General features: G+C 32.5%; 1 protein-coding gene across 1 annotated transcript; it reads left to right on the forward strand.

Annotated features, from left to right (window-relative positions):
- Positions 1–559: 559 nt before the first annotated feature.
- LOC131632159 (aspartokinase 2, chloroplastic-like) lies at positions 560–6,290 on the forward strand. Its single transcript, XM_058902938.1, has 14 exons — positions 560–642; positions 732–1,154; positions 1,468–1,550; positions 1,692–1,732; positions 2,870–3,024; positions 3,147–3,296; positions 3,421–3,516; positions 3,592–3,708; positions 4,497–4,616; positions 4,708–4,800; positions 4,882–4,998; positions 5,175–5,291; positions 5,434–5,496; positions 5,734–6,290. Exons 2-14 carry the CDS (start codon positions 783–785, stop codon positions 5,869–5,871), a joined length of 1,662 nt encoding a protein of 553 aa, XP_058758921.1. The 5' UTR covers positions 560–642; positions 732–782; the 3' UTR covers positions 5,872–6,290.
- The last annotated feature ends 211 nt before the right edge of the window (positions 6,291–6,501 follow it).

Below are 6,501 nucleotides of genomic sequence, written 5' to 3' on the forward strand. Positions count from 1 at the left end.
TGCCTACTTTTTTTCCTTCATAAACATATAAAATTTATTGTATTTTAAATAACTGTAGGTTTTTTGACTATTTTTTATTTATTGTAAATATACTATTATTTGTTTTTTTGTTTCATTTTTTAAATTTTCTATAAAATTGATTTATTTAAAATTAGTTTTGAAATATTTATTTTAGTTCTTATTTTAAAATACTATATGTATTATATAGACAAATCTAATATAATTATTTTTGCATGACTTAGAGAAAAAGCAAGATATTATTAAAGATTATTTTCTATAGAAATGAGAGAAAGTGAGAAATTTAGAGGAGGAGAATAAATAGAAAAATAGTGAAATATTTTTTAATAATTATTATAAAATATTTATGTAAATAAAAACAATTATATATATATATATATATATATATATATATATATATATATATATATATATATATATATATATATATATATATATATTAAATTTAATAATGTAATAAAATTTCACTTTTAAATAATTAAATATTAAGAAAAAGTGTATTCTACAATATATAAGAGCACGGTTTAGAAGAGTGCCGCCGCGTCTCTCAAATCATTCATTTCACTGTCTGCTCTCTCTCACATTTCCATTTTAACTTCTTCCTCTGAAGCTCCTTCTTTCCAGGTTTTTTCATTTCTTCAATTTCAATCATCATTATGTTTCATTTTTCCACAATCTACAATTCACACCATTTCATTCTTCCTTTTTCGCAGATCGAGCTTCGGGAGCTACAAATTTAGATTCAATTTTCAATATCTTCATTCATGGCAACAAGTTTGTTACATCTTCAATGTTGTTACGGAGTGAATGCGAAACCTAATCTTCCACCACTGACGCTACCGCAGCAGAGAACGAACCTTTTTGTTCACAGTCATGAAACGGCGGCGTCGTTGTTGAAGGTCACGTGCAAGTCTTCGAGTGATGTGTTGGAGAAGCACGTGATCGAGAATGGGAGGAACGTGGTGAGTGAAGAAGAGAACAGAAAGAGTTACACTTGTGTGATGAAATTCGGTGGCTCGTCAGTTGCTTCTGCTGAGAGGATCATGGAAGTTGCTTCTCTTGTTATGAGTTTTCCGAAAGAGATGCCTATTGTTGTTCTTTCTGCTATGGGAAAAACCACTAACAAGCTCTTGCTGGTATAACATTCGCTTCTTCTTTATTGAAATAAGCTGAAAACAACTTAAATGTGTTTAAACTGTTTTCATATAAGTAATTTTTATAAACTATTATGCAGAGTTTATTGAATTAATGTGATGAAATATTTTAATAAGTTCTCACAAACACTTACATAAGAGCTTAAGTTGTTGGATAGATTAAATTCCAATAAAGAGTAAATAAGCTATTCCTAATGCATCCTAACTGCTTAGTAAATACTAGATTTGTTAATAGTTTATTTGTGAAAGATTCCTTTGTTTTCTGATGTTGGTTTTGTTTTTGTTTTGTTATTAGGCTGGAGAAAAAGCTGTGAGTTGTGGTGTTACTAATGTCTCTTGTATTGAAGAGCTTAGCTTTATAAAAGATCTGCATCTCAGGTTAGAGCAATGAGGTCCTTTTTTCTTTTGCAATTATGAAAAAAATTATGAAAGAAAAACAATCAACATTCACTTAAAAAAATAGAAGAGAAAATTATAGTATTTTCTATTGATGTTATGTTCTTATTACCTGCATCTCAGGACTGTGGATCAGCTTGGAGTGGAAAGATCTGTTATTGAGAGTGAGTTATTTCTTTTGGTCGCAGTATTGATTGTTTGATTGGATGATTTGTTTGTTTTTGGATTAAAATGTTCTTCTCAGATCATATCACCTGGCACGCTCTATTGTGTGCGTGCGTGCAACAATTTTACTTGTAGGCTTATAGATGCTGAAAATGCACTTGATATTTTCTTTGTTCAAAATACAGGCTTGCTTATTTGTTATTGTTGTCTTCATTTCTATAATTTTGTTGAAAGTCTCAAATTGAATGAAATGCAGTTTGAAAATGTGTTTGTTAGTGGTAGACATCCCGTATCTTACAAACCATTTTTGACTGGTTAAATTTGGCCCAATCCGAATTTGAAAATTGTATCATAGTTTATCCAAGATCTGTTGAACAACCCATTATCAAGCAATAGGTTAGGATCCAGATGTCTAATCCTAGGCATGAGGGGTGGGTGTTGGGAGTTCTACATTGTGGATGAAATATGATATGAAAATGTATAGAAAGTCCAGACGTCATTTGTATAAAACCAAAAGCAGCAGCTACATTGAACATGCAGTAGTTTCTACGATGAATTGAATTTCACCCTTGCATATGAGTTACATGAAACTATTTATACCATAATTCTGATTCCCATCTCAGTAGATATGAAAGTTTATAGTATGAGCTTTGTTATGTTATACAATTTCAAGATGGACTATGGCTCTATAAATGATCCAGAAAAATAAATTAGTGTCGATTGGATGCCGCTGTAGATCATAGAAATAGGATTGCTTATGTTTACCTGGATTCAGTAAAATGAATCAACTATTAAATTGAAGGTTTTAATAGTATAAATCCATCTATTGGCTTATATGATTTACAAATCTGCTGAGTTATACCAGTAAAACATGGAAGATTGTGTAGCCAATGAAATTTCTAATTGATATTATAAGAAATCACAGACATCTGGGAATCCAACTTTCATTTCGTATCTCTCAAACCAAGAAAAAGCATAACTCTGTTTTTGATTGAAGTTGCAACCTTAACAAGTTTTTCATTTTGTTTTATCAATTTTGGACCTTATTTATTCTCAATATGTCTGCTCTGCGATTTTCACATATTTTTATTCCTTTTTATTGTTAACTTGGTTTATGCACGTCAAAATATTTTCAGAGCACCTTGAGGAGTTGGAGCTACTTTTGAATGGGATAGCAATGATGAAGGAGCTAACTAAACGAACTCAAGACTATTTAGTTTCTTTTGGAGAATGCATGTCTACTAGGATCTTTGCTGCATATCTAAATAAATTAGGTGTCAAGGCCCGCCAAGTACGTGTTCTTATTGTTTATTTAAATTTAAATCTTATACATGCTGTAACTAAAAGGTTGTTAGTATTTATTTGTATTGTTCTTCCTGATCATAGTTTGTTGCTAATTTATTGGTCTGACAGTACGATGCATTTGAGATTGGTTTTATAACAACTGATGACTTCACAAATGCGGATATTTTAGAAGCTACTTATCCAGCTGTTGCAAAGAGGTTGCATGGCGACTGGCTCTCTGATCCTGCAATTGCAATTGTTACTGGCTTCCTCGGAAAGGTAATTGTGATATCATGCTTTTCCAATCCCTTTTTTTTTTTTTTTTAATTTTCTTCAGGATTTTGTGTAACAAAAATGATAATTTTATGATGAAAATAAATGGAACTTGTTTTTCTTCTTGAAGGCCCGAAAATCATGTGCAGTGACAACACTAGGTAGAGGTGGCAGTGATTTGACAGCTACAACAATTGGGAAAGCACTAGGCTTACCTGAGATCCAGGTTTGTGCATAATAACACAGTTCTACATTTCAAAATGGTGACAAGAAAGACATTTAATTTCAATCACATACACAGGTATGGAAGGATGTCGATGGTGTCTTAACTTGTGATCCGAATATATACCCGAAGGCAGAACCTGTCCCCTTTTTGACCTTTGACGAGGCTGCTGAGCTAGCTTACTTTGGTGCTCAGGTATCCTCACCCTTACCTATTAACTTATCTAGCTCTTATTTATGACAAAAAGCCATACAATCTCTCTTGTATGGTTTAAAAAAGATATTAGATTCTTATTCTAGCTTACATTCTTGGATCTGCTTTTGTTTTGAGTCACACTTCTATAATGTTACTTCATAGATGCTATGGTTTTTTGTAAGCTTCATAAATGCTGTGGTTTTATTGATTTTCTTTGATAGAAGGAAAAACTTACTATTGAGGGGAAAAATTCAACTGCACAACTACATGATTCAATTACCATTTTGTTTCACAATAGATAACCACATAAAACACAGGAAGAAATTCTTTGAATTCTTATTGTTACTAGAAGAGGTTATTCCAAGGTGAAAGTGAAATGAATGTTACCTGAACAAGTTATTCTTAATTTAGTTGCCAACAATGTGAAAGTAAGCGGATCATTGTTTTGAAGCTACACTTGTTCATAAATATTGATAAAAAAAATCCAGCTGTACCACTTTTTTGGTATGCTGTTGTTGACAAAAAGACATTATTTTGGGCTGCGACATAAGCATTCAGTAATATAAGATTTTTTGTTCTGTTAATAATAATCTGATATGTCAATACTTCAATGTTATCTAATTTATTAGTGAGTGAGCCCAGTACAAAGGATGTTATCTCTGATATTCACCTTTCGTTCTGTGTTGAGGAACATGACTGTTGTAGATCAAATGGATAGACTTGCAAGTTGGGTTATCAGCATTATCTTATTTAGGCTAAGCCTAATCCATTTATTCTCTGATTTACAGGTTCTGCATCCGCAGTCTATGAGACCTGCTAGAGAAGGTGATATTCCAGTTAGGGTTAAAAATTCCTACAACCCTAAAGCTCCTGGTACTCTCATCACCAAGGAAAGGGATATGAGCAAGGTTTGTAGAATTTTGTTTTGCAATAAAAGTAACTGATCAATATTTAAGTAAGATTTGCACAATATTTAAGTTTTCCATTTGCAACCTACAGGCAATACTAACAAGCATTGTTTTGAAACGTAATGTGACCATGTTGGATATAGTGAGCACTCGCATGCTTGGTCAGTATGGTTTCCTTGCTAAGGTGAGAGTTAATGCCTTTCAGACTTGTCACCGTTGTCATTGAGTGCCTTCTGTTTTTCATACTTTTACATGTATACAACAGGTGTTTTCAATCTTTGAAGATTTAGGCATATCAGTTGATGTTGTTGCTACAAGCGAAGTCAGTGTTTCCTTGACTTTGGATCCATCAAAGCTATGGAGCAGAGAACTAATACAGCAGGCAAGTGTAAGGCATTTCTATATCTTTGATCAGTTTGTTCACTCAGTGAAAATCTCCCCGATGAACTTATGTAGACAAATGCCTGCTCAATAAGGTGTTTGTTAGTCACAGTGGTGTTTTTTGTTCCCCAACAATGTCATAAATTTAATTGTATGCCTTCCTTTGTTTTTAAGCAGGAACTTGACCATGTTGTTGAAGAACTAGAGAAAATTGCTGTGGTGAATCTTCTACAAAATAGATCCATCATCTCTCTCATCGGAAATGTTCAGCAATCATCATTAATTTTGGAGAAGGTTCTGTATTATTCTCTCTTATTTAAATTTAACTCACATTCTTCATTTTTTTATTAATATTTTTAGATTTAATTACTTTTTGTAGCATCATAATATTTTAGTTGGTCACATAAAAAAACCACTGATTAACATTCTACTACAGGCATTTTGTGTTCTCCGGAGACTTGGTGTTACTGTTCAAATGATCTCTCAGGGTGCATCTAAGGTATGTATCCACTTAATCAACTCTATATTATTCCTCCCAATATTTTATTCATTCTTTTTAATTTTTGCTTCAAGGTGGTGATGATGAAACATATTATCTTGTATTCTAGGATAAACTTTCCTCCTCCATCATTATTATTTTGGCTTTCAAACTGTCAATTCAGGCATTTTACATACAAGACATCAAAATAGTTTCATTCTCATGTATTCTATCTGTTCTCTGTTTTGTTTTTGCCAGGTGAACATCTCATTGGTTGTAAATGATAGTGAAGCAGATGAGTGTGTAAGAGCTCTCCATGAAGCTTTCTTCGAAACCAAGTTAGAGTTCCAGAAGGATTACGCAAATGGAAACGGTTCTGTTGCTAAATCATCTTAGGAACAATTTTGAGCCTCAATTCTTTGTCCTGAAGATATCTATTCCAATCTTAAAATGCTTTTGTCAACCAAGCAATTTTCAACTCATTCTAATCTTGTTCGATTGAGATGTAGCGATGGCAAAGCAGAATAAGTGTATACTAGTCGAGAGTATTGCTAGAGAGTAGAAGTGTAGTTGGCCTATATTTTAATAAACCATGACATGCCAGAAGCTCCAGAAGTTCTCTTCATGTCTTTTAATGAGTATGTATTATAGGGGTTCTATTTGAGATATTAATATTATTGATGTAACCTATGTTATTGAACTGAAAAAGTTTATTTTTCAGGTTCAACTAGTAGGATATTTATTGTCATGATTCTTAGAATGTATTGATAATGTTAGTTCATCTAAGTAATTTGAGGAGCCTTTTTCATCTTGAACTTGATTTAAGTCAGATATGATTAAATTTGTGAAACACAAATTTATACTTTTCCATAGCTTTTCAGGAACATGTTTCCTGGCAACTTACACGTATAGGAAAGAACATTGGGTACCTTCCCCTTATATGACATTTTCTAGTGTCCCACTCGATGTTGACATGAGTGATGCACACAAATGTTATGAGCATATAAATATGTCCAAATATTTGGG

Source organism: Vicia villosa, unplaced genomic scaffold, assembly GCF_029867415.1.
Source record: "Vicia villosa cultivar HV-30 ecotype Madison, WI unplaced genomic scaffold, Vvil1.0 ctg.000911F_1_1, whole genome shotgun sequence".
Classification (NCBI taxonomy): Eukaryota; Viridiplantae; Streptophyta; class Magnoliopsida; order Fabales; family Fabaceae; genus Vicia; species Vicia villosa.